General features: G+C 46.7%; 1 protein-coding gene across 1 annotated transcript in view; it reads right to left on the bottom strand.

Moving 5' to 3' along the window:
* Positions 1 to 974: 974 nt before the first annotated feature.
* LOC115321119 (rRNA N6-adenosine-methyltransferase METTL5) overlaps positions 975 to 27,367 on the bottom strand; it is a 35,028-nt gene continuing 8,635 nt past the window's right edge. The window contains exons 3-5 of the mRNA XM_029981403.4: positions 20,481 to 20,662; positions 9,093 to 9,175; positions 975 to 3,758 (exon numbers count right to left, since the gene is read on the bottom strand). Coding sequence (XP_029837263.2) covers positions 3,597 to 3,758; positions 9,093 to 9,175; positions 20,481 to 20,662 — 427 coding nt within the window. The 3' untranslated portion in view covers positions 975 to 3,596. The remainder of the gene's footprint in view (positions 3,759 to 9,092; positions 9,176 to 20,480; positions 20,663 to 27,367) is intronic.

Raw genomic sequence — 27,367 nt, forward strand, 5'->3', positions numbered from 1 at the left:
TGTCCAGACATTGGTAATAGTCGGTTTTAACTGATTTTGTAATTTTTTTTTTTTTTGCTGTTAAGGGGGCACACCCCCTAGGGGGGTCAACTTTTGAACCCTTGTCTTAAAATTAATGATATTTACAGGGTAGTCTGGTGGTCATGCTAGAGGGTGTATAACAAAATTTCAGGTCTGTCCGTTAAATGAGAAGGAAATAAGAGTAACTTCTATCAGCAACACGCCTACATTGTTTAGTTAATCTATCGTCAGAAAACTATTGCGATATTAAAGATTTTTATTTGCTAGATATGTAGCAGAATGCCTAGAGGGTGCGGCTATGGAAAATTTTTTCTAAAAAGTAATTCATTTCTATAAATTTTCTCTTCTGCAAAATTGGTCAACTTTTTGGTCTTCTGTGCCTTCGACAAAATGTCAACATTTTTTACAAAAGACATCCGTAAAGTGACAAAAAAGTTCCATAGCCGCACTCCTTATTAAATTTCAGTCAGGAAAAGGGAAGAATGAGCTTTCCCTGTTTTGCCATTATCAAATGATAGATTGACTAAAATGGAATTTATACCAAAAAGTGGAACGGAGAAAAATGTGTTCAAAGGGCTCCAAACCCTACCTTTTCTATAGCTTTGGTGGACAGAAAATAATTTATAAAAAATTAACTATACAGTGAAAATTAATGAAACTTTTTGGGAATACTCTCTAGATGTTGGTGGATGTAAAGATGTCATTTTTCAAAATCAGCTTTTTTTGCAGAAATTTTTTTTTCTGGGCAGTGTCTCCCCTTAAAACGAGTTTTTTTTTACCATAAGGTACAGATAGACTGGGCCATCAACGGCACTTGACCGGGGAGGGGTTCACCATGGTACAAACACAGGGTGGCAGATCGACACGAGAATGAGAAGTAGGGCATTGGCTTTTTTGGGACCTCACTTAGGCGAGGGCCAAGACATAGTTTGGTCGGAGGGAAAGGCAGGGAGTGCAAGAGGAAGCCATATTTTATTCATAATCTATTCTAAAACACACATATAAAAAATCTTTGCTTGCTCTTTATTTAAAGGTGGACAGCTGCAAATCTGCGACCTACACGCCCTTCAACGTCACCTACCTGGACCAGGAAAGCGTTGTCACCACAACACTGAACAACCTCGTCGCCAAGGACTGCAGCTGCTCCGAGAGACGGTGATCTGGTCCACACCATGCAAGAAAAGGCCAGCTAGGCATTGCACTCGGATGAGTGGACAGGACAAAACACTCTCTAATCCCCATATTGGTAGACTCATTATAGCATATGTTTCCATGTACTCATTGGTGCTCAGAATCTAGTGTAAATAAGGTAGTGTTCCTACGGCATCTCCAAAAGAGTACGTCGGCACGCAAGTCTCGTCAATGTGAGCTATACTCAGTCTCACGGTGACTTGGCAAACGGCAAAGGCTACGGTCCCAGAGCCAATCAGTGTGTTGGAGGCAGACATGTGACTATATACTCTAGCTCAATACTTGCACAAAGTGCTGTCGAAGCCATGGGTAGGAGACGAAAGTCACTTCTGTATGAATTTTTAGTGATGGGCTAATCTTCTAGGGAAAGAAGAGCGACATCTGGGATACACAAAAGGAGGTCCAGTTAAGAGAGGAGTCTCTCCTTCCCTCCACTCCAATTTGATGGGTTACACTCTTGCCTCTGGTAAGGGCTGTCATGTGCTTTGCCTCCATTGCTCTGATTGGTTCGGGGAGCCGCAGAGTTCGCTCTTTGACGAGTAACTTGGCATAGACTTCCCGAAAAGCAAACCAGATGTGTTCGTTGGAAGTCCTGAAATCCTGGCTTAGTAACACAACTAGCCTCGTAGCAGCCGAGACTCAACTGCTTAGTGTAGAGCCCACAATAAACTTTTCAAAGCTTTTTCCAGAGTGAAGAGGGGGGAAAACAAACTGAAGGTGAAACTTACTTTTATGTACATAGCGCTTTCTCCTTTTTGCTGCCATACGGGCAAACTATTTCAAGAATGCAAGTCTAGCTCAGGTCAGGAAGCCCAGATAGGATCATTTAACAAGCAGTTGGAGAGCCATGCTCATTTTTTCTGCATGCAACTTAAGTCGCACATCATTTGTAGGAGTGACTATGTTGAATGTCTGTTGTTTCATATACCTCGGACGAGTAATGTGCAAAAGTATACCCAAGCATAATCATTAGGAAACGCATCAAGAAATCGCAAATGTCTGTATCGTAGCTTGCATTGTCAACCAAATTCCATGCTGACCACAACCTTTGTTAATATTTCAGTAGCTTGAACAAGGCAACTACTGGAATATCTATTGGTGGCCATATGTTAGACATTGGAACAGCTCGTTCCCGTTCCCGGTTTTGTATCGTTTATTCTGTCTCGTGTAATTTATGTCCATGAAGTTTGATTGTGATGGTGGTCAAATGCTTTCTGTCCTTTATTGGAGTGCTTGCTCATGTGTGCACCAACACTCGTCATTCTCATGTCCTCAACAGCAGACTTTGTGTTCATGAGCCACCCAAGCTCAGTCGTACCATGGTTCCTCAATGTCACCAGTGTCTCTGGTCTGAACTTCTACTGGAATTCTAAATTTCATTGCCACTGGCATACCGCATAGCCTGAATCTTTCCAACTGATCCTAACAAGCATAATAGTTCTTCGAATTATTAGGTGCTAACACGTTTGCTTTCTTAGTCAACGTCTTCGAGACAAAGGTGAACTTAGTATCATTTTAAAGTGAGAATGGCAGAACATGTCTTTCGATAGTCGGCCTTCAGCATGCACTCCACATCTGTTGCAGCGCTCTGGCTGTGAGTGCGCACTCAAGGAGCATGCGATGCCAAAGTGTTGTCAAATGTAGGAAGCTTGCACTGGAGGTGGGATAACAGAAGCTCCTCCCTCGTCAGTGACTATAGCTGCAAACAAGACAGACACTTTGGAAGGGCTTGCACAACTGGCACTGGAGAATGGACATAACTAAACCTACCCCAGCCGTAATACCACCTCTTTTGTTAAGCGCCACTAATTATTCGCACACTTCCAGAAATTCGAGGCTTGCTGAATGCAAAAGGTTTCTGCGGGCATGACAGAGCAAATGGCGATTTAATCCAATCAAAACGACTGGACCACACGTTTGGTTACCCGGAGCTTCTGAGCTCTCCCCGAGCATGACCAGAAAAGTGCATATTCAGACCAGAGGGACAAAGGGACTGTGGGTGTACATAGCGGTTGTTCATTTGTGCCACAAAGGCGAGACAACCAGTCGAATCAGTATTAACGGCGGTCGGCTTGCTTTCCGTAGCCCCTTCGCGAGAGGCAGGCGCTCCATAACCTGTACGTACACATTCTACGCACACTCCCTCGCCGATAGTGTTGCAAGGTCTCAGGCTGTGCATCTGTGTGTGATCGTGTAACGCACGTGGTTGTGCGTTGCGACTGGAATGCCACCAACCGGTACTGCGTGTACGCCTCGATGCGTGGAAACCCCATTCTTTTTGTAAGATACTTTTTTGTATATACGACGCTTGTGGACTGTCATTTTGCAAATAAAGAACTTCTCAAAAACTGTCCCTCTTTTGGTCCGGCACTTGGCCCTGGGTGTCAGCTCTTTGAGGCGATGCTCTTGGGCGAGAAGTGCACAAAGTCAACAGCTACATCCTTAGAGTCCTTCTTGTGGAACACGTAGATGCGGTCGATGTTGTACCGTAGCTCTGCAATGACGCGGCAGTTAACACCCAGCTCTTCAGCTTTCCTCTTGATGTACTAAAAAAAAAAAAAAGAATGAGGAGTTTATTACATTTTTTAAACAGAAAGCCCCATAAATGCGAAGACAATTTGGTCATCGCTGCACCTGCTGTCCAGCGTCAACAGGTATGAGCAAACTTTTTACAAAGTGAAAAAAATCTTGGAAACAAAACTCAACAACACCCTCTCAATCCGAAAAGACCAAATGATAAAAACTTAAAAAGAAAACGCAGTAGGTGATTCCTACAGTATAAAAGCTAAAAAGCACCAGTGAAAACGAGAAAATTACACCAGTACAGTCGCCGACCCATTTTTCGGACTCGGAAGGGACCCCGAAATTGTTCAATAAATAAAACAGTAAAAAAAAAATCGATTTCAGCCCCCCCCCCCCCCCCCCCTAAAATATCAAATTTCCACGCATATTCTGCTGCGTATTGGCCACTTTCCACTTGCTTGATGTCAATTTTAAGTTCTTGTGCAACTTCCGCGTTAGCATTTTCAGTGTAACATATTTCTTTTACAACCTAACTTTTTTTTGTCGTTGACAATGGGAGAGAAAAGCTAAATGAAGGTCATAAGGAGTTTGACAAGTTTAGAAATGGATATGTGGATACTGCATCTGACCACATCAATCCACAAAGAAAATGACTTTTTAATGTTTATGTTAACAACAATTCCAACCTCTTTACAGCTTGTAGACACCTGCATCGGTAGTTTACATGCATGCCAGTGATCACTAACAAATTTAAAAAAACAGTGGCACATGCCTGAATGATTACACGCAACAGGCAGCAGCTTGTGCTACCCAGCTGATAGTGGCGGAGGCAGGGAGAAGCATGCAACCCGCGTGCCTTGCATAGGCTGTCACTTGAAACGGCTAAATGGTGCAACCTGCCACCCAAGGCCCAATTAGTGATTGCTGGCTTGCACCGCTCAGAGCAGCCAGCGGAGAAGGAAGAAGTCCGCAATGAAGAAGACAAGATTATGCCGGTAATTAGGAAACCTTGGGAACTCGCTTGTTACAATTCTTGGTTTTGTGTATGTTTAAACATTTGTAACTTTGCTGCGTTTAAAATAAAGTGTGCTAAATCCCATTAAAGGCGTGGCCACCATTTCCCTTTAACCCAGCCAGTTTAGAACTGATTCTATTTTAACTAGTGGCATGAATGTTAGAGTGGGTTCCGTGGCACATTGCATGAACCCGACATATTTTTAATTTGATTTCTCGGGGGCAGGCATTCATTCGCAATTCTTGGGTGGGAGTGCGGACTTACACCTTGATAAACAGTCATAAACTAATACTACTTTTTCCTAAACTATAGGCCGTACTTGGCATAAAATCCACAGGGTAACGTTTTGGCTAGAAAAAGTCTATCAGACATTGTAGATAGCCTCAGTAATGGAAGTGGCCCTTAACCTTTTGTAGCAGTTTTGCAACAGGCAAAATATTGGTCTGGAGCAGCCACAGAAACTTTTAAAGCAGATGCCAATATAAGCAAGTCACAAAATTAAAAAGTGACTACATCGCTCAATGAGTTCATATATATGTACAATGATTGAGGATTCCTCCTTGATACTGAAGCATATTACTTATTACCTTTTGGAATAAGAATGTACAAGACACAAAAGGACCAAACGGCCTTCTTTTTAGAATTAAGGCTGAGGTCAGAGTAAATTTCATTTACAATGGCACTAAAGAAATGGTTCAAAAATGAAGCATAGCACAACACTTCAGTTGAGATGAAGCCTCTCACCCCGTCTCGTTTTTACACTCGGTAGTTCATTTAGCCTGTAAACATCATTTCTGTAAAATTCCAGCAAAAACCAGCATATCCACTAGAATGTCCACCCACCCCTTTTATAAACTTACGCAACTCAGGATTCAAATATGATAAACAGCAAAAAACAAGCACCCCCAAATATTACGAAAACATTTTGCGCCTTGCACAATGCTTCGCAAAGTTGGAACCAGAGTTGAGTCAAAGTATGTTACCCTTTCGACTGACTGCTGCTCGGTAACTACCTTGACGACCCTATTCATTCAAATATAGCCCCATATTTTTACCCCCCTTTCTCAGCACTGCTTTCTAAAATTAGAGGACAACTTACATTCAAAATCAAAGATGATAGAGTTCTAATACGTAGTACTCAGCATAATTTACGCGCCAATACCGCTGTCCCAGACACTTCCCTATGTCAGCTGCTGCTCCTAGCACTCTGGAATGAAGCGGTGAAGCTAGACACATGTTTGCTGGTGTGAAGAAGTGAAGGTAGACGCAAGCGGCGCAAGTGCCACGGCGCTCTGTAGCCTCGGCACGGAGGCATGTGGCAGACCCGATAATCAAGTGAGCTCATCAGGAGTGAAATATCCCTGTTCTGTGTATTATCACAACAACTGTCACCCCTCTATTTTGCAATATTTTCTCGCAACTTTTGGCTCCTGACATTGCCGACGTCGTCTGAAGATTCAGACGATGACGGGGCCAGCACAGTTGATGAGCAATTTCTATACTTGGCTTCATTTTAAGCCGAAGTGCAGCGGTGCACTTGACGCTACAAGCCAATGGGACTCCCCTCAAACAGCGTCAAAAATGTGACATCAAGGCGTTCGTCATCATTCTGTATGTGTTCATGCCTTTATCGGCTAAATCGTGCAGCGAATGCGCCGTGACTTGAAGTTTTGGTATGTGTTAAGAGCCTTCAACTGTGCTCTGAGCTAAGAAGAAACAAACTATATACGTTGAGTAGAGATGCTGTGAAGCACATATTTCTACCATTTTCATTTTTGTTTCCTTCCTTCTCCCTCCCGAACATTAGGCCATAGAGCCATCCTCGTGGAATAAATGTATTCTCGCTCTTTCCTTCTGCTTGTCTAAATATTAGGACTGGCAAATAATAAAATATTCTTATTTTTTGCTTTGCTTAGGCCTATCTTGGCGCAGGTGTGGCGCAATTCTTAACGAAAATGGCCTTTTCGCGCTAGATGTAGCAGACTTTCATTTATGGTGCAATTTGGAGCAAATGTTGCAGCACTCCCATCACTGTAGTCTGACTAGGCATTCACTTCATCCATGTATTACTCCTGTTAAAAATGACAAGGCATGCTTTTATCACTCATTTTGTTTAAAAAAAAAAATAAGCACACACACTTTGTTTAAGAGGTGACTGTGATTTCTGAAAGGCTGCAGAGTCATTCATTTACATTACTAATGATTTTACCACTGCAAGCAGTGGGTGTCTGTGCAGTCAAGATCAAGCTTCATTCACGCAATCCGCTTTGGCGCAGCTGCCTCGCACACTCCCCGCAGGGGCATTGAGGACGAAAGCAACACACTGCTGACGCCAATGCACAGCATTAAACAGCGTGATTTACACAACCACCCAGATAACGAGCAATTTTAAAAAACAAATTCTTGTAGAGTCTGCACAGCATAGAATATCAACTTTTAAACATGTACAGTACGTTCACTATAATTCAAAGTCAAATATTTCATACTTCTGGATAATTCCAACAAATTTCAAAATTTTTATTGTCCTGCTATGTTTTTAAAGGGCCACCGACACGCTAAAAAAATTCAAAGTGCCCGCCAGTGCCCTGTGACGTAACAGCGTACCGCAAGGTGTCGGGGCGGTCAGAAGGGACGCATTGACTTGCATCACTAAATTGTGTTCACCGGAAGTCACGTGAGTGTCACTCCTCGTACTCCCCACGACCGTGCCTAAGACTTCCTTTTTTTTTTTTTTTTTGTCTTCTCCACGAGCGATTGTAGAAAATGAAGTTTCAGTTCCACTAGCTTTTTATCACTGCACCGTTTGTTAGTTTGCGCGCTGTAAAAGTTGAGGACGAAGAGTCAGTAGATCGACGTGATGGAGGTCAATGATGAAAGCGTTGCGAGTACAAGCCAGTGCACGAGTGCATGCCATCAGTCCGATTGTACAGAGCCATACTGGGCACAAAACAAGCTATTGAGTTTTGAAAATAAAAATTAGAACGCTCGCAGAAATTAGGATGTGTAGCATATGACACGCCCAATCGCATAGCTGAAGGTTCAGACACCGAGGTCGTCGAATCATTGGATACTTTCCAGGCTGAAGATGTTTACCGTCTAGAGAATAACAACTGGTGAGTGTACCAAGTACAAGTAAATGTCGAGTATAAAGAATGTGTTTTGTCTAGAACATGAGCAGAACTTGTTTACTAGGTTCACTGACTCCTCTTTTTCTACCGTTACAGCAACATTAAACAATGAAAAGCAAATAAAGAAACCTTGTATGCTTAAATTGCTCGCGCAGGTGCGGAGAATAACAAAAATATGTACTAAACCATATTACGCGCGGTCGCGGTAAGCACGAGGAGTGATACAACTCACGTGACTTCCCGCGATGCCTCCCTTCTGACCGCCCCGACCTCTTGCGGTACACTGTTACGTCACGGTGCACTGGCGGAAACTTTGAATTGACTTCGTATTTCTATTTTTTATAAAAAATCTACGCAACTCTAAAGTGAAACAATTCTTTGGTGATATCCTGATACACCATTTTAACGCCTAGCATGAAAAAAAAATTTGGGGGGGGGGGGGGGGGGGCGTGCCAGAGGCATTTTAATGCATTTATAAGTCGCCTAATTTAAAAGGAGTTTTCGTGTAATTCATACTTTTTGTTCTCGCGGCCCCATTTCTTTCCGATCAGCAGTGCACAGCAGAGAAGCAACATCCACTTCTGTGGATGTTGCTTCTCCGCACTGCGCCGGTGCGTGGCAAGAAGCGTGCTCAACGGTACTGGTAGTCTACAATAGACAACTTTTTTACTGGATGAACAAGCTTAATTATGTTTTGAGGTGTTGTGTTCTGTCTAAACAGTTCACGATAGACAACATTTTTGAGGGTTGAAAAAACTTCTCTCATACATTTCACCAATGTTTCATGTGTGGCATACCTGCTTATGATTACTAGACCTGTGCAGAGGAAATCATTAAGTATTTGCTTTGTATGTGTAGCTGTCCATATAAGACAAAATTTTATCTAGCATCATAGTTAGATGAATTTATGATAAGTCAAACTTTCAATAATTCAAACAAAATTTGTGGCTTCCCAGAGTTTGAGGTAATGAGAGTCCACTGTAGGGCCCGAAAAATAAGGAAAATATCTTGGTCGGCTTGTCAGAAGAGGAGGCACTTTTCTGAAACGTAGCATGAGATTTGTCTGATTTTTCGAAACAACTGTTACCATGGAAGCTTCGACAAATTCCGAATGTTCTGAGATAACTGCCAGAGATCTGGTGCATGTTTCTAATGAAGAAGCGTGTCAATTGTGCGAGGCTATGTTTGCACGTTGCACCGAAGGGCGTACCCACCTCTCTCGTGGAAGTCTTGTGCAGGCTGTACACGGACCCGGACGACATGAACAGTGCGGCTTTTAGGAAGGCAATGTCCAGACCTGACCAAACAAGAATGAACAAAGGGAAATATCGTAGTTACTCTTCTTATTTTCAGACTGATGACAATGCCACGGAGCACAGACAGGTGAGAGACATGCTGAAAATGCACCTAATTTAGCAGCATCAGCTAAGGATTGAAGGTACGATATATAAACTGACTATGGTAGAATATAGTAGGCTTGACATTGGTTTCAAATGTTTCACGAGCGGTGCGTTTCAAAATGTTTCGTGCAAACAAACCATTGCAACTGGGGGTAAACCCCATGTATAACTAGCGTGGGCAAATTATTTGTGCAATAAATTGTTTGCACCAACTTTAAATTATCAAAATTCTATGATCAATATCTATAAGTTACCTAGAATAAGCAAACAGCCCCCAGGTTTGATTAGAATTGTCAAGCGCCAGAAATGGGTGTGCTCTATGCATGATGCGAAGCTACAAAATATCTCAAGCACCGCTCCAAGTGATGTCAGCAATTCTTAGCTGCATTAGGCCACACACCCAGAGGCACAGCTCAGGTTCTGGGTGTTAAACCCAGATGCATACGTAACGCATTACTAGTAATGCGGTACTTCTACCTAGTTACTTTTTGGTAACGAGTAGTGTATTTAATTACTTTTTTTAGAAAAGGAACAAGTAACATATTAAGTTACTTTGAAGTCTAGTAACGAGTAACGGTATTTTGCTACTTTTGAGGAGTAATGTACAGGGTGTCACAAAAAAGAATTTACACTGTCTTTTTTACCGCAAAAATAAACTAGGCATCGCCGAATGCTCATTCTCCGCCTAAAGGTAGCGCTAGAGGTCACAACCAGATGCCAAAGTTTCAGCCCGATCCGATAACTTAATCAAAAGTTATAAGTGATTTTCTGAAATTTTCAGTGGGAAAATGGCGGCCGACAAAGTTTTCAAACACATGGGGCTCTATGGCACCAGACACCGAAAACAGGCAAAAATGGGTTCCATTTTCCCATTGAAATTTTCAGAAAATCAATTTTAACTTTTGATTAAGTTATAGGATCGGGCTGAAACTTTGGCATCTGGTTGTGACATCAAGCTCTACCTTTGGGCGGAGAATAAGCGTTCGGCGATGCATAGTTTATTTTTGCGGTAAAAAAGAACGCGTAAATTTTCTTTTCTGACACTCTTTACACAGAACGGTTCAAACAGCCTCGCTTTAATTCCAACCCCAGTATGCGTCTATTGCGACAAAGGCAGATGGGCAACCCGAAACACAACTAAATGGTATGACAGTATAGCAATATTTATCACTGAACACATCAATCGAACTCTACAGGTGGGAATGTCCTTCACCCAGCGAAAAGAAAAAGGTTTGTCAGTAGAACTTCCTAGAATCGTATACAGACCGAATGAAAAAAAGAGAGAGGGGAATCCCAGACTAGGGCATACTCCAGGGTATGTCGAGGGGGCGAACCACCAGAACAAGACAACTGTGTTACCCACTGTTCATAATGAAGGTTCCATTTCCGAAGATTCACCAGCTCTTCCTGAAGCACAATACTCGTGTTCCTTAGAGCGCGCCAGTAGCTCAGCTCAGCTCAGCTCAGCCCAGCATCGTATACAGACCGAATGTAAGCCCAGAGGTCGCCAACATGGGAAGGCACAGAACCCATTGTCAACTTTGAACTCTAGAAGCGTAGAGAACAAAAAAGAGAGGGGAATCCCAGACTAGGGCATACTCCAGGGTATGTCGAGGGGGCGAACCACCAGAACAAGACAACTGTGTTACCCACTGTTCATAATGAAGGTTCCGTTCCCGAAGATTCACCAGCTCTTCCTGAAGCACAATACTGGTGTTCCCTCGAGCGCGCCAGTAGCTCAGCTCAGCTCAGCTCAGCCCAGCATCGTATACAGACCGAATGTAAGCCCAGAGGTCGCCAACATGGGAAGGCACAGAACCCATTGTCAACTTTGAACTCTAGAAGCGTAGAGAACAAAAAAGAGAGGGGAATCCCAGACTAGGGCATACTCCAGGGTACGTCGAGGGGGCGAACCACCAGAACAAGACAACTGTGTTACCCACTGTTCATAATGAAGGTTCCGTTTCCGAAGATTCACCAGCTCTTCCTGAAGCACAATACTCGTGTTCCTTAGAGCGCGCCAGTAGCTCAGCACAGCTCAGCTCAGCCCAGCATCGTATACAGACCGAATGTAAACCCAGAGGTCGCCAACATGGGAAGGCACAGAACCCATTGTCAACTTTGAACTCTAGAAGCGTAGAGAACAAAAAAGAGAGGGGAATCCCAGACTAGGGCATACTCCAGGGTACGTCGAGGGGGCAAACCACCAGAACAAGACAACTGTGTTACCCACTGTTCATAATGAAGGTTCCGTTCCCGAAGATTCACCAGCTCTTCCTGAAGCACAATACTGGTGTTCCTTCGAGCGCGCCAGTAGCTCAGCTCAGCTCAGCCCAGCCCAGCATCGTATACAGACCGAATGTAAACCCAGAGGTCGCCAACATGGGAAGGCACAGAACCCATTGTCAACTTTGAACTCTAGAAGTGTAGAGAACAAAAGAGAGAGGGGTATCGCAGACTAGGGCATACTCCAGGGTACGTCGAGGGGGCGAAACACCAGAACAAGACAACTGTGTTACCCACTGTTCATAATGAAGGTTCTGTTCCCGAAGATTCACCAGCTCTTCCTGAAGCACAATATTGGTGTTCCTTCAAGCGTGCCAGTAGCTCAGCTCAGCTCAGCCCAGCATCGTATACCGACTGAATGTAAACCCTGAGGTTGCCAACATGGGAAGGCACAGAACCCATTGTCAACTTTGAACTCTAGAAGCATAGTGAACAAAAGAGAGAAGGGAATCCCAGACTAGGGCATACTCCAGGGTACGTCGAGGGGGCGAACCACCAGAACAAGACAACTGTGTTACCCACTGTTCATAATGCAGCTTCCGTTCCTGAAGATTCACCAGCTCTTCCTGAAGCACAATACTGGTGTTCCTTCGAGCGTGCCAGTAGCTCAGCTCAGCTCAGCCCAGCATCGTATACAGACCGAATGTAAACCCAGAGGTTGCCAACATGGGAAGGCACATAACCCATTGTCAACTTTGAAGTCTAGAAGCGTAGAGAACAAAAGAGAGAGCGGAATCCCAGACTAGGGCACACTCCAGGGTACGTCGAGGGGGCGAACCACTATAACAAGACAACTGTGTTACCCACTGTTCATAATGAAGCTTCCGTTCCTGAAGATTCACCAGCTCTTCCTGAAGCACAATACTGGTGTTCCTTCGAGCGCGCCAGTAGCTCAGCTCAGCTCAGCTCAGCCCAGCATCGTATACAGGCCGAATATAAACCCAGAGGTTGCCAACATGGGAAGGCACAAAACCCATTGTCAACTTTGAAGTCTAGAAGCGTAGAGAACAAAAGAGAGAGGGGAATCCCAGACTAGGGCATACTCCAGGGTACGTCGAGGGGGCGTACCACCAGAACAAGACAACTGTGTAACCCACTGTTCATAATGAAGCTTCCGTTCCCGAAGATTCACCAGATCTTCCTGAAGTACAATACTGGTGTTCCTTCGAGCGCGCCAGTAGCTCAGCTCAGCTCAGCTCAGCTCAGCTCAGCTCAGCCCAGCCCAGCATCGTACACAGACCGAATGTAAACCCAGAGGTTGCCAACATGGGAAAGCACAGAACCCATTGTCAACTTTGAACTCTAGAAGCGTAGAGAACAAAAGAGAGAGGGGAATCCCAGACTAGGGCATACTCCAGGGTATGTCGAGGGGGCGTACTACCAGAACAAGACAACTGTGTTACCAACTGTTCATAATGAAGGTTCCGTTCCCGAAGATTCACCAGCTCTTCCTGAAGCACAATACTGGTATTCCTTCGAGCGTGCCAGTAGCTCAGCTCAGCTCAGCTCAGCTCAGCCCAGCCCAGCATCGTATACAGACCGAATGTAAACCCAGAGGTTGCCAACATGGGAAGGCACATAACCCATTGTCAACTTTGAAGTCTAGAAGCGTAGAGAACAAAAGAGAGAGCGGAATCCCAGACTAGGGCACACTCCAGGGTACGTCGAGGGGGCGAACCACCAGAACAAGACAACTGTGTTACCCACTGTTCATAATGAAGGTTCCGTTTCCGAAGATTCACCAGCTCTTCCTGAAGCACAATACTGGTGTTCCTTAGAGCGCACCAGTAGCTCAGCTCAGCTCAGCTCAGCCCAGCATCGTATACAGACCGAATGTAAACCCAGAGGTCGCCAACATGGGAAGGCACAGAACCCATTGTCAACTTTGAACTCTAGAAGCGTAGAGAACAAAAAAGAGAGGGGAATCCCAGACTAGGGCATACTCCAGGGTACGTCGAGAGGGCGAACCACCAGAACAAGACAACTGTGTTACCCACTGTTCATAATGAAGGTTCCGTTCCCGAAGATTCACCAGCTCTTCCTGAAGCACAATACTGGTGTTCCTTCGAGCGCGCCAGTAGCTCAGCTCAGCTCAGCCCAGCCCAGCATCGTATACAGACCGAATGTAAACCCAGAGGTCGCCAACATGGGAAGGCACAGAACCCATTGTCAACTTTGAAGTCTAGAAGTGTAGAGAACAAAAGAGAGAGGGGTATCGCAGACTAGGGCATACTCCAGGGTACGTCGAGGGGGCGAAACACCAGAACAAGACAACTGTGTTACCCACTGTTCATAATGAAGGTTCTGTTCCCGAAGATTCACCAGCTCTTCCTGAAGCACAATATTGGTGCTCCTTCAAGCGTGCCAGTAGCTCAGCTCAGCTCAGCCCAGCATCGTATACCGACTGAATGTAAACCCTGAGGTTGCCAACATGGGAAGGCACAGAACCCATTGTCAACTTTGAACTCTAGAAGCATAGTGAACAAAAGAGAGAAATGAATCCCAGACTAGGGCATACTCCAGGGTACGTCGGGGGGGCGAACCACTAGAACAGGACAGCTGCGTTACCCACTGTTCATAATGAAGCTTCCGTTCCTGAAGATTCACCGGCTCTTCCTGAAGCACAATACTGGTGAGCGTGCCAGTAGCTCAGCTCAGCTCAGCCCAGCATCGTATACAGACCGAATGTAAACCCAGAGGTTGCCAACATGGGAAGGCACATAACCCATTGTCAACTTTGAAGTCTAGAAGCGTAGAGAACAAAAGAGAGAGCGGAATACCAGACTAGGGCACACTCCAGGGTACGTCGAGGGGGCGAACCACCATAACAAGACAACTGTGTTACCCACTGTTCATAATGAAGCTTCCGTTCCTGAAGATTCACCAACTCTTCCTGAAGCACAATACTGGTGTTCCTTCGAGCGCGCCAGTAGCTCAGCTCAGCTCAGCTCAGCCCAACATCGTATACAGGCCGAATATAAACCCAGAGGTTGCCAACATGGGAAGGCACAAAACCCATTGTCAACTTTGAAGTCTAGAAGCGTAGAGAACAAAAGAGAGAGGGGTATCGCAGACTAGGGCATACTCCAGGGTACGTCGAGGGGCCGAAACACCAGAACAAGACAACTGTGTTACCCACTGTTCATAATGAAGGTTCTGTTCCCGAAGATTCACCAGCTCTTCCTGAAGCACAATATTGGTGTTCCTTCAAGCGTGCCAGTAGCTCAGCTCAGCTCAGCCCAGCATCGTATACCGACTGAATGTAAACCCTGAGGTTGCCAACATGGGAAGGCACAGAACCCATTGTCAACTTTGAACTCTACAAGCATAGTGAACAAAAGAGAGAAGGGAATCCCAGACTAGGGCATACTCCAGGGTACGTCGAGGGGGCGAACCACCAGAACAAGACAACTGTGTTACCCACTGTTCATAATGCAGCTTCCGTTCCTGAAGATTCACCAGCTCTTCCTGAAGCACAATACTGGTGTTCCTTCGAGCGTGCCAGTAGCTCAGCTCAGCTCAGCCCAGCATCGTATACAGACCGAATATAAACCCAGAGGTTGCCAACATGGGAAGGCACATAACCCATTGTCAACTTTGAAGTCTAGAAGCGTAGAGAACAAAAGAGAGAGCGGAATCCCAGACTAGGGCACACTCCAGGGTACGTCGAGGGGGCGAACCACTATAACAAGACAACTGTGTTACCCACTGTTCATAATGAGGCTTCCGTTCCTGAAGATTCACCAGCTCTTCCTGAAGCACAATACTGGTGTTCCTTCGAGCGCGCCAGTAGCTCAGCTCAGCTCAGCTCAGCCCAGCATCGTATACAGGCCGAATATAAACCCAGAGGTTGCCAACATGGGAAGGCACAAAACCCATTGTCAACTTTGAAGTCTAGAAGCGTAGAGAACAAAAGAGAGAGGGGAATCCCAGACTAGGGCATACTCCAGGGTACGTCGAGGGGGCGTACCACCAGAACAAGACAACTGTGTAACCCACTGTTCATAATGAAGCTTCCGTTCCCGAAGATTCACCAGATCTTCCTGAAGTACAATACTGGTGTTCCTTCGAGCGCGCCAGTAGCTCAGCTCAGCTCAGCTCAGCTCAGCTCAGCTCAGCTCAGCCCAGCCCAGCATCGTACACAGACCGAATGTAAACCCAGAGGTTGCCAACATGGGAAAGCACAGAACCCATTGTCAACTTTGAACTCTAGAAGCGTAGAGAACAAAAGAGAGAGGGGAATCCCAGACTAGGGCATACTCCAGGGTATGTCGAGGGGGCGTACTACCAGAACAAGACAACTGTGTTACCCACTGTTCATAATGAAGGTTCCGTTCCCGAAGATTCACCAGCTCTTCCTGAAGCACAATACTGGTATTCCTTTGAGCGTGCCAGTAGCTCAGCTCAGCTCAGCTCAGCTCAGCCCAGCCCAGCATCGTATACAGACCGAATGTAAACCCAGAGGTTGCCAACATGGGAAGGCACATAACCCATTGTCAACTTTGAAGTCTAGAAGCGTAGAGAACAAAAGAGAGAGCGGAATCCCAGACTAGGGCACACTCCAGGGTACGTCGAGGGGGCGAACCACCAGAACAAGACAACTGTGTTACCCACTGTTCATAATGAAGGTTCCGTTTCCGAAGATTCACCAGCTCTTCCTGAAGCACAATACTGGTGTTCCTTAGAGCGCACCAGTAGCTCAGCTCAGCTCAGCTCAGCCCAGCATCGTATACAGACCGAATGTAAACCCAGAGGTCGCCAACATGGGAAGGCACAGAACCCATTGTCAACTTTGAACTCTAGAAGCGTAGAGAACAAAAAAGAGAGGGGAATCCCAGACTAGGGCATACTCCAGGGTACGTCGAGGGGGTGAACCACCAGAACAAGACAACTGTGTTACCCACTGTTCATAATGAAGGTTCCATTCCCGAAGATTCACCAGCTCTTCCTGAAGCACAATACTGGTGTTCCTTCGAGCGCGCCAGTAGCTCAGCTCAGCTCAGCCCAGCCCAGAATCGTATACAGACCGAATGTAAACCCAGAGGTCGCCAACATGGGAAGGCACAGAACCCATTGTCAACATTGAAGTCTAGAAGTGTAGAGAACAAAAGAGAGAGGGGTATCGCAGACTAGGGCATACTCCAGGGTACGTCGAGGGGGCGAAACACCAGAACAAGACAACTGTGTTACCCACTGTTCATAATGAAGGTTCTGTTCCCGAAGATTCACCAGCTCTTCCTGAAGCACAATATTGGTGTTCCTTCAAGCGTGCCAGTAGCTCAGCTCAGCTCAGCCCAGCATCGTATACCGACTGAATGTAAACCCTGAGGTTGCCAACATGGGAAGGCACAGAACCCATTGTCAACTTTGAACTCTAGAAGCATAGTGAACAAAAGAGAGAAGGGAATCCCAGACTAGGGCATACTCCAGGGTACGTCGGGGGGGCGAACCACTAGAACAGGACAGCTGCGTTACCCACTGTTCATAATGAAGCTTCCGTTCCTGAAGATTCACCGGCTCTTCCTGAAGCACAATACTGGTGTTCCTTCGAGCGTGCCAGTAGCTCAGCTCAGCTCAGCCCAGCATCGTATACAGACCGAATGTAAACCCAGAGGTAGCCAACATGGGAAGGCACATAACCCATTGTCAACTTTGAAGTCTAGAAGCGTAGAGAACAAAAGAGAGAGCGGAATCCCAGACTAGGGCACACTCCAGGGTACGTCGAGGGGGCGAACCACCATAACAAGACAACTGTGTTACCCACTGTTCATAATGAAGCTTCCGTTCCCGAAGATTCACCAGCTCTTCCTGAAGCACAATACTGGTGTTCCTTCGAGCGTGCCAGTAGCTCAGCTCAGCTCAGCTCAGCCCAGCATCGTATACAGACCGAATGTAAGCCCAGAGGTTGCCAACATGGGAAGGCACAAAACCCATTGTCAACTTTGAAGTCTAGAAGCGTAGAGAACAAAAGAGAGAGGGGAATCCCAGACTAGGGCATACTCCAGGGTACGTCGAGGGGGCGTACCACCAGAACAAGACGACTGTGTAACCCACTGTTCATAATGAAGCTTCCGTTCCCGAAGATTCACCAGATCTTCCTGAAGTACAATACTGGTGTTCCTTCGAGCGTGCCAGTAGCTCAGCTCAGCTCAGCTCAGCTCAGCTCAGCTCAGCTCAGCTCAGCTCAGCTCAGCTCAGCTCAGCTCAGCCCAGCCCAGCATCGTATACAGACCGAATGTAAACCCAGAGGTTGCCAACATGGGAAGGCACAGAACCCATTGTCAACTTTGAAGTCTAAGAAGCGTAGAGAACAAAAGAGAGAGGGGAATCCCAGACTAGGGCACACTCCAGGGTACGTCGAGGGGGCGAACCCCCAGAACAAGACAACTGTGTTACCCACTGTTCATAATGAAGGTTTCGTTCCAGAAGATTCACCAGCTCTTCCTGAAGCACAATACTGGTGTTCCTTCGAGCGTGCCAGTAGCTCAGCTCAGCTCAGCCCAGCACCGTATACCGACTGAATGTAAACCCTGAGGTTGCCAACATGGGAAGGCACAGAACCCATTGTCAACTTTGAACTCTAGAAGCATAGTGAACAAAAGAGAGAAGGGAATCCCAGACTAGGGCATACTCCAGGGTACGTCGAGGGGGCGAACCGCTAGAACAAGACAGCTGTGTTACCCACTGTTCATAATGAAGCTTCCGTTCCTGAAGATTCACCAGCTCTTCCTGAAGCACAATACTGGTGTTCCTTCGAGCGTGCCAGTAGCTCAGCTCAGCTCAGCCCAGCATCGTATACAGACCGAATGTAAACCCAGAGGTTGCCAACATGGGAAGGCACATAACCCATTGTCAACTTTGAAGTCTAGAAGCGTAGAGAACAAAAGAGAGAGCGGAATCCCTGACTAGGGCACACTCCAGGGTACGTCGAGGGGGCGAACCACCATAACAAGACAACTGTGTTACCCACTGTTCATAATGAAGCTTCCGTTCCTGAAGATTCACCAGCTCTTCCTGAAGCACAATACCGGTGTTCCTTCGAGCGCGCCAGTAGCTCAGCTCAGCTCAGCTCAGCCCAGCATCGTATACAGGCCGAATATAAACCCAGAGGTTGCCAACATGGGAAGGCACAAAACCCATTGTCAACTTTGAAGTCTAGAAGCGTAGAGAACAAAAGAGAGAGGGGAATCCCAGACAAGGGCATACTCCAGGGTACGTCGAGGGGGCGTACCACCAGAACAAGACAACTGTGTAACCCACTGTTCATAATGAAGCTTCCGTTTCCGAAGATTCACCAGATCTTCCTGAAGTACAATACTGGTGTTCCTTCGAGCGCGCCAGTAGCTCAGCTCAGCTCAGCTCAGCTCAGCTCAGCTCAGCCCAGCATCGTACACAGACCGAATGTAAACCCAGAGGTTGCCAACATGGGAAAGCACAGAACCCATTGTCAACTTTGAACTCTAGAAGCGTAGAGAACAAAAGAGAGAGGGGAATCCCAGACTAGGGCATACTCCAGGGTATGTCGAGGGGGCGTACTACCAGAACAAGACAACTGTGTTACCCACTGTTCATAATGAAGGTTCCGTTCCCGAAGATTCACCAGCTCTTCCTGAAGCACAATACTGGTGTTCCTTCGAGCGTGCCAGTAGCTCAGCTCAGCTCAGCTCAGCCCAGCATCGTATACAGACCGAATGTAAGCCCAGAGGTTGCCAACATGGGAAGGCACAGAACCCATTGTCAACTTTGAACTCAAGAAGCGTAGAGAACAAAAGAGAGAGGGGAATCCCAGACTAGGGCATACCCCAGGGTACATCGAGGGGGCGAACCACCAGAACAAGGCAACTGTGTTACCCACTGTTCATAATGAAGCTTCCGTTCCCGAAGATTCACCAGCTCTTCCTGAAGCACAATACTGGTGTCCCGTCGAGCACGTCAGTACCTCAGCTCAGGTCAGCTCAGCTCAGCCCAGCCCAGCATCGTATACAGACCGAATGTAAACCCAGAGGTTGCCAACATGGGAAAGCACAGAACCCATTGTCAACTTCGAACTCTAGAAGCGTAGAGAACAAAAGAGAGAGGGGAATCCCAGACTAGGGCATACTCCACGGTACATTATCCTCCAGGGTATGCTATCCTCCAGAGTACGGCATACTCCAGGGTACGGTTATAAACAAAAGAAAGCATCCTTGTGTTATCCATTCTTTCCCCCTTGCTATCAACATTCTTTGACATTCCGCGGTAACATTCCCACCGAATGGGTGTTCGCTGACCTGTGAATGGCATACTGGTTGTGTTAGCAAACTAATTTTTTTTTTGTAAAATTTGCTTGTCAACAAAAGAAAGCTTTATTCTGTTACCTACACCATTCTTCTTGCTTACGAACATTCTCCCACTTTAGAGTCGTGGAAATCAGGGAGGATGCGTGAAGAAAGTAAAGTTCCCGAGGTCTGCAGGGTAACTGTAGGGGCGGGCGACAACTCAGTGCTCTCTCAGAAATCAATATTTTGCCCGAAAAGTGCCGTCGGCGACGATTCAGTGACGGACGACGACTCAGGATATTACAGTAAACTAAGGATGACCCAACGCTCGCCACTGCCGGCGTTGAAAAGGGCCGTGGCGTGCTGCAGTTGTTGCCGAGAGGGAGAAAGAATCTCTATTTACACCACTCATGTCGGGGCAGTGGGCAGCCAAGATGAAAGAAAACGTGGAGGAGCTTCGGTAGTTCCGCCTCGAGAGCGAACTTACCCCCTTTGACAAAGTTTTGGCGTTTCGTGCGCCTCGAGCTTACGCGTATAGCCAAGGTGCAACAACATAAGGCGAGGAGCGCGTGCTGGAGGCCAAGTGTTCGAAAGGGATGCCCTGCTCTGCATTCTCACTCTGTCAACGATTACGGCCCCGTCTTGTCTGGCAACTTGCCTTTTGTCCTTGTGCCAAACGGAGGGTTCATGACGACGGTGTCGAAGAATCCCCGCCAGCGGTGATCTGGCGGCAGGGACAGGTCGCACTGCACAAGGTCGACGGCCGTGATCTCCATCTCCTCGCAGTTCCTGGAACAGACTCCCAGGGCAGCCGCGTCTATGTCGAAGCCCACCACGTGCCTGCGAACGAAGAGACCCATTCCAATGTGAAGAGGCCTGTGCCCGACTTGCATCGACTGCGGGCCGGACGGGCTTGTCTGCGACTTTTAAGAGTCACCAATAACAATGGCTTAAAGCTCTGTTGTTATGCATCCAGTTCCGTGCTTTTAAGGCCACGGTCCCACTGAATGGACTGTTTAGGTACTTTTTGGCAGGTCATTACTCATCTCCTTATAAATACTGTTTTGTGGGATTGATGTCATTCGAAAGGTAATGCAATCCTCTTTTATTTGATATTATGTATGTGTTGGATTTTACTGTTCATGCGCGTTTGTAGCGTTGCGAATATTTTGGCGCGGACCCTCACTTGCTCCGCTAGTTCATGTTTTATGAACGATCCATTAAAGATAGCACGGTTCCAATATAGCAGTTTTGTTAAGATGATGTCGGAGCAAAATGTAACGATACACTTTTTTGGTATTTGCACTACTTTGTTTTTTTCGTCCCTCCAAATATTGCCCTAAAATTGACATTTTTCAGCACAAATATGTTTTTATTGACAAGCGCTAGGGAAATGAAATTAACTACAGTTGTAGTGCTTATAATTGGTAATATGCAGAAAAAAATTTAATGTTGTGTAAAAATTTTTTGTTTAGATATTTTATATCAAACGTAGCACTTTTTTGTGCTTTGAGTCATCGTACTTCAAATGCCGCTGAGGAAATATTTAAACTATGATAAAATATTTTATAACATTTAGAGCTACAATGGTTGCCCAAGAGGTGGACGATGGCTTTTTTTCATTTTCAAAGTCATAACGCTCCAGGAGCCCTTCAAACTTACCTGTTTTTGACGCATATCTTTTTGGACATCAAACAGATTTATTGGCATCTAATAACATTTATTGTTTGGAATAGACATACATTGCGATGTATTAAATTTTCACAATGATCTTGCTTTGGTTTCATAATAGGTGTAGAGCTTAGCTACTTTTAAAAACAATTAAAAACTGTTTGGGTGTTTTGTTGCGCTACCTGACGGATGGCAGACAAAATGCTGATTTCTAGTGTTCGAAAAATTTCCGAGGGCGGCGTTGGCGTCTGTATCATCATCAATCGCCGCGTCTTTTTACCTTCACATTTAAAAAATATATTGGAAGATTTACTATCGATAAATGAATGGTTTAAGTACTGGGTCAGGTTAATAAATCTAAGACAAATAATTACACACGCGTAGCGTGATATAATCTCTTAATTATTCGATATGATTGAAATCAATAGACAATAAAGACGAAGAGGAAAATAATACACCCGAGTTCACTTCATGCCTAGAGTCACTGAATGAGCTTTAAAGTATCGGCACTCCGTTCCCCAAAATTGTTTTGGGCGCCGCCATTTTGGGTCCTGTTCAGTGCAAACGCAACTGCCGATCATCATGATCCAAAAGCACGACTTCCTCAGCATTATATGCGGTGCTAGGAAGCTGATGCAATATTGCAATGCTCTGTCACGGGTAGTTTAAACATTTGTGGGGGACGGAAAAGCGTTTCCTGTGATTTTAAATAAAGCTTCAGGTAACTGGCAACCATGATTTTAAGCCACAATATGGCCAAGTGTCGTTACTCTGAACCGTAGCTAATTTACTGGCACAAGCGGGAACAATGAAGAAGAGGCAGGTGTCAAAAGGTAGTGGCTTGTGGAATCCACGGGGCTTACGTCTTGGCCCCTCCAGGTTTTAGAAGCCTCTTGAACAAGAGCATGAATAGTGTCATTAAATAAGCTACGCGTCAGAGTAGCGACACTTGGCCATATTGTGGCTTAAAATCATGGTTGCCAGTTATTTGAAGCTTTATCTGAAATAACAAGAAACGCTTTTCCGTCTTCCACTTTAAACAGTGTGCGACAAAGCGAAGCAACATTAGATGAGCTTCCTAACACCGAATCTAATGCTGAGGATGTCGCACTCTTGAATCATGACGATCGGCTGTTGCACCTGCTCTGCACAAGACGAGGAAGCGCCCAGGTAGTGTGTGTGTAAATATTGCTTTTATTATAAAATTTAAAGAATAAATAAAATAGAAAGAGGGATGCAAGACGCATTGTTAGTCACCCATGGAGGGGTCTGGTTCGTCGTCTTGCGGGGATCGGGAGAAAAAGAAGATAGGGTAGGAGGTGATAATGGGGATGGGCGTATTTACAGAAATAAAGGGTATAGCCACCGTTGCGATGGAAGGACAGGTCGCATCCCACCGCCGCCCCAAACGCAGCCGGAGCACGCGCTCCCCTGCTGGGCGCTGACTTCAAGAAGCCAAAGCGCCGGGGCACGAGTGCCCCCGCCACGACCAGGGCGACGGAACGAAGCACCCGCCGCTTCGACCCATCGGCGGCCATAGGATGAAGGCATGTTGTATGCTAGTTCACAGTCTTGATGACAGGTTTGTCGTTTCTAAAAAGTCAATGAGGGCTTTCAGTATATTTGTTCTTCTCGTCCGGGATCCTGATGGGAAGAGGAGAGCGTTGGAATCCCCCGGCGAAACATGGAGAGCCTTCAGTGTTTGCGTTAGTGTGGTTCGCTCTGTTTCTAGCGACTGACACTCCCAAATAATGTGGTTTCTGTCTTCGATGATGTTGCATGTGGTGCAGTTGGGAGACTTAATGCGCTTGATGAGGTGAAGTCTCTTGTTGGTTGAAGCGCAGTCGGCTCGCAACCTGTGTAGGAGTGATTGTTGAGGCCTGGAGAACCTTTTTCGCGGAATCAATGCTGGAATGGGTGTTGAATTGGTTTCAATATACGGGTGCATGCTTTCTATTGCCGTTGTTATAAGAGATTTTGCTGCGTTGTACGGGTGGACAAAGATAGTGGGACTTTGGTCTGAGTGGGCCTCTGCTGCCAGCGAATCTGCTCTTTCATTTCCGGGTATACCTACATGTGATGGGATCCATTGAAACCAGATGGTTGTTTCCTGTTTTGCAGCGCGCCTGGTCAAATTTGCGATGGATCTGGCTAGTGGGCACGCTTTTTCCAGGCGCGTTAGTTGCTGTAAGGCGCCTCGAGAGTCCGAGAAGATGGCGATGTTGGATAGGTTGGTGTGTCGTAGAGTTTGGGTAATTGCTAACCAAATGGCAGCAAGCTCTGCAGTGGTGGAATCAACGCAGATATCAATTCGCCCTTTACCGTGGTGTCCATCTTCAGGCGAGACATAGGCTGCAGTGCACGAGCTGTCTTTTATGCTTCCATCGGTATAAATGTGCGTCATGCCGGAGTAGGTATTTTCTATTGTCTCAACGGCGATGCTCCGCGCTACCACTTCAGAAACGTGCTTGCGTCGGGGGAGGTCGGCTATCTCTGCTGAGACGTGGAGTTGACAGTCGTCCCGATAAGGGGGAGGTATCGGGCATACATCCGTTGGGTAGCCGATAGTATCGCGGAATGTTTTTACAGCCTTTCCAACCTGAGAGTGGTGTCGTGTTATGAGGCGTTGAAGAAGTGGGTCCGAGGATGGAGCATCTGATAGACGGCTGACATATCTTAATGCTTTCTCCTGTGCTTGGAGCTGCAGTGGAGAATCTCCCGCCTCGGTCAAAGTGGGAATGTTCTGTGCGGATTTAGGTAGCCCTAGGCAGAAACGGAGGGCCTTCCTGTGAAAGGTTTCTAAATATTTCCATTGCGTATGATTTATATTTAAGAATGGCAAGGCGTAGAGCATACGACTTATTATTAGTCCTCGGTAGAGTGTCGTCATTGTCATCTGTCTGGCACCCCAGTTTTTTCCAGATATTCGATGGAGAGCGCCGAGGAGCTTATGGGACTCATTGAGGATACCTTTTACCGCGGGGCGCCAAGTGACGCGGTCGTCAATGATAACGCCTAAGTATCGAACTTGTGGTTCACGTCGAATGGCATTGCCTCCAATTTTAAGTGCAGAGTATTTTCCTTTCATTCTGCCTTTAGGGCGATAGGTGAGAGCTTGTGTCTTAGATGTAGAGAGTGTCAGACCGGCATGGTGGAGGAAGGAGGCCGTGCGATCTAGAGCTCGTTGTAGCACTGCGCGGACGGTAGTGGACAGTCGGGTAGGCCCAGCGCACCATAGCGCGACGTCATCCGCGTATATGGCACAGTGTATGGGATAAGGGCCACCCACAGGAAGAGCAGTCGGTAGTCCAGCCATTACGATGTTAAAAAGCAGAGGACTCAAAACACTGCCCTGTGGTACCCCCTGGGTGCTGCTGCGTATCGTGCTCAGGCGGCCAGCCAGTCGGACAGCGAATGTTCTGTTGTGAAGAAAAGAAGTAATGAAGCGAAGGGCGCGCCCTTCTATTCCTGTGTTCTGTAGTCGTTCTAGGATTACAGAGTGTGGCAGAGCATCAAATGCTCGATGGATGTCGAGAAAAACGGTGTGGATGACCTTTCCTTCTGCCTTTGCTTGCTCTAACGACGATACGATGTCGCCGATGGCATCTGTTGTTGACCGGCTTCGTCGGAATCCTGACAGCTGAGACGGAAAGGCTTGCGCTTGTTCCAATCGCCAATTTAAACGGCGGTGGATCAGGCGCTCAGTCAGTTTGCATAAGCACGAAGTCAAAGAAATCGGACGGTACGAAGATATGTCAGCTGCAGGCTTGTTAGTTTTTTTGATTGGTACTATTACTGAGTGTCGCCAGGTGTCAGGGACATCCCCAGATTGCCAAATATTGTTTATAAGTTGTAACAGCCCGGGTAAGAATGACTCGTCTAGGTTTTTTAGAGCCTGGTTTGTGATGCGGTCAGGACCCGGAGCTCCACGTCGAGGGCATCGGGAGAGGGCATATCGGAGCTCGGACAAGGTAAAGTCATTGTCTATGTTGATTGTTGAATAGGTTGGAAGGGGGGGCCTTTTAGAAGGCGGATTTCCTTGGGGAGGGCTTATGGGGCGTGAGAACTCGTCTGCAAAATGTTCAGCCAGTTCTTGGAGCGATGTTTGATTTCCCATTGCAATTGCTGCATAGGGGCATTGGGGAGTCACTGGTTCTAAGAGGCATTGCACAGTGGTCCAAGGCCGCCTTGACCCAGTATCTGTCGATAGACTTTCACTGCGTTGGTCCCATTGTAGTCTCCCCAGCCTTATGGTATATCGACGAAGTGCTGCGTCGATGCGTCGAGATTTTATCCAATCTTCATCTTGGTGTGTGCGTCGGGCGATTCGCTGTGCTTGTCTGGCATTGGCGCGTATTTGAAGATACGTAAGATCGGGTACGGGCTTGCTTATCGGGAGGGTGATGTTTGTTGCATCTATATTTAAGGACGTTAGTATAGCTTCTTCTAAGCAAGGGGCCTTTGTGCTTTTCATCAGATTTGAGAACACTTCTCTGTACCTGTCCCAGTTGGTAATGTTGTGAACCCTGGTTTTTGGTTGGGTGCCATAACGTGGGGTGAGTCGGATTGGTAGGTGGTCGCTCCCCCAGGTGTCTGGTTCGATGTCCCATAGGAAGCTTATTTCTTTTGATACAAAAGTGAGGTCAAGTACACTCGCCTTTTGTAGATTCGAGCGAACGAATGTTGGAGCTCCGGAGTTGAGACAACGTAGTCCAAGGTCTCTGGTGACTTCAAGCAGTGCGGTTCCTCGTTCCGTCGTTGTGTCACTTCCCCAGGCGTAATGATTGGCATTAAAATCTCCGCACCAGACTATAGGCCCTGGGCATCGGTCTCTTATTACTCTCAGCAGGTCTGGGTCCCACGATTGGGCTGGACGGATGTAGGATGATATAATTACGACTGATCAGCGATCTGTAATTTGACGGCGACATGTTCGGCAACAGTGGTGTTCAGGTCAGACAGATCTATTTCTCCCTGCAGGAAGTGTCGCTTGACTAAAAGGGAAGCCCTTGATTTTCCATCGGGGTGAGCAGTGACGCTGTGGTACTCCACGTAAGGGGAGATTCGCTGGGAACCCTTCTGGGTGTATGTCTCCTGCAGAGCAAGTACGTCTGTTTTAAGTTCGATGAGTCTGCGACGAAGCTCTGGCAGGCGACGGTGGAACGAATTGGTATTCCATTGGATGATAGATGGAAGCTTTTTAAGGCGTTTTGGGGTTTGTGATCGTTTGTTGGGGATCGTTCGGGTATCAAGCATGGTGTTGGTATTAATATCTGTTAAGGCTCTGGCAGTTGCCTGAGTCTACTTGATCCAAGAGTGGACGAGAGGTAATGTGAAGTCAATTAGGGTAATGCCTGCTCGTGCGAGCGGGTGCTCCAGTGTGGCCAGAAAGGTACGAAGTAGCGTCGCAAGGGTGTACACCGCGGATCCTAGTCCTTGAGGTTCAGTATTATTGTCGGAGCCTCGGGTACGACATCGGTACGTTGTGTCGCTAGCCCTTTGAGCAGAAGTTTTTATCACTCTTGCGAAGTTGTCCTGGCGTTGCCGCGGTGATGTTTCGGGTCCAACGCTAGTTGATGTGGATGTGGACGCAGCTGACTGACGTGGAAGAGCAGGAAAGTGATCGTCGTCTAGTGGCGGCATCATAGCATCCTCCACTTTCTCGTTTTGTCTGTTCCTGGAAGATGGATTCAGAGTTCCAGCGGTTTTGTTCTTGTTGTCGGAGAGGACAGCTGATTTCGCTAGTGGGTAGCTGACCTTGTGGGTTTGACGATAGCTCGATACAGCTGCTTCCGTTTTATAAAAGGGACAGCTTCGAGAGGTCGCCTCATGCTTTCTTTTGCAGTTGACGCACCTAGGTTGGTCGGCTTGGCA

The sequence above is a fragment of the Ixodes scapularis genome, unplaced genomic scaffold (assembly GCF_016920785.2).
Source record: "Ixodes scapularis isolate PalLabHiFi unplaced genomic scaffold, ASM1692078v2 PGA_scaffold5__190_contigs__length_132052651, whole genome shotgun sequence".
In the NCBI taxonomy this organism is placed as follows: Eukaryota; Metazoa; Arthropoda; class Arachnida; order Ixodida; family Ixodidae; genus Ixodes; species Ixodes scapularis.